General features: G+C 22.1%; 1 protein-coding gene across 1 annotated transcript; it reads right to left on the minus strand. All coding sequences in view use genetic code 6, as the record gives it.

Moving 5' to 3' along the window:
• Positions 1-181: 181 nt before the first annotated feature.
• On the minus strand, positions 182-990 carry TTHERM_002653368 (hypothetical protein; the record flags this gene model as incomplete). The annotated part of the gene is made up of 3 exons (XM_012795207.1): positions 182-302; positions 562-651; positions 920-990. The coding sequence occupies 3 exons, from the start codon at positions 988-990 to the stop codon at positions 182-184; spliced, it is 282 nt and encodes a 93-aa protein (XP_012650661.1).
• Between the last annotated feature and the right edge of the window lie 38 nt (positions 991-1,028).

Raw genomic sequence — 1,028 nt, forward strand, 5'->3', positions numbered from 1 at the left:
AATAAGATTAATTAATTAATAATAAAAGTAAAATTGAAAAATAAAATGATGAGCTAAATTAACAAAGAAAGAAAGAAAGAAAGAAAGAAAGAAAGAAAGAAAGAACAAAAAAGCAAGCACAATAAAAAGAAAAATAAAAAAGAGCTTTGTTGTTTTAAATTAGTTTTTATAATTAAAAATATCACAATCCAAAACAAATAAACTGTTTTTACTGAAGGTTAAGTGTCAAATTTGAGAGATTAATGCAATTTGCTAAAGCAGAACCTAAGCCTGATGCACCTTCATCACCAATTTAATTGTCACTTTTTAAATATTGAAGAAACAATATATCATTAAATAGTTAATTAGAAGGAAAAAATGAAGAAAAAATATGAAATAATAAGATTAATTAATTAATAATAAAAGTAAAATTTGAAAATAAAATGATGAGCTAAATTAACAAAGAAAGAAAGAACAAAAAAGCAAGCACAATAAAAAGAAAAATAAAAAAGAGCTTTGTTGTTTTAAATTAGTTTTTATAATTAAAAATATCACAATCCAAAACAAATAAACTGTTTTTACGCAAGGTCAAGTGTCAAATTTTAGAGATTAATGCAATTTGCTAAAGCAGAACCTAAGCCTGATGCACCTTCATCACCAATTTAATTAGACCTTTTTTAATATTGAAGAAAAAATATATCATTAAATAGTTAATTAGAAGGAAAAAATGAAGAAAAAATATGAAATAATAAGATTAATTAATTAATAATAAAAGCAAAATTTGAAAATAAAATGATGAGCTAAATTAACAAAGAAAGAAAGAAAGAAAGAACAAAAAAAGCAAGCACAATAAAAAGAAAAATAAAAAAGAGCTTTGTTGTTTTAAATTAGTTTTTATAATTAAAAATATCACAATCCAAAACAAATAAATTGTTTTTACCAAAGGTAAAGTGTCAAATTTGAGAGATTAATGCAATTTGCTAAAGCAGAACCTAAGCCTGATGCACCCATTTCACCAATTTAATTGTAACTTTTTAAATATTGAAGAA

The sequence above is a fragment of the Tetrahymena thermophila genome (assembly GCF_000189635.1).
Source record: "Tetrahymena thermophila SB210 genomic scaffold scf_8255012, whole genome shotgun sequence".
In the NCBI taxonomy this organism is placed as follows: domain Eukaryota; phylum Ciliophora; class Oligohymenophorea; order Hymenostomatida; family Tetrahymenidae; genus Tetrahymena; species Tetrahymena thermophila.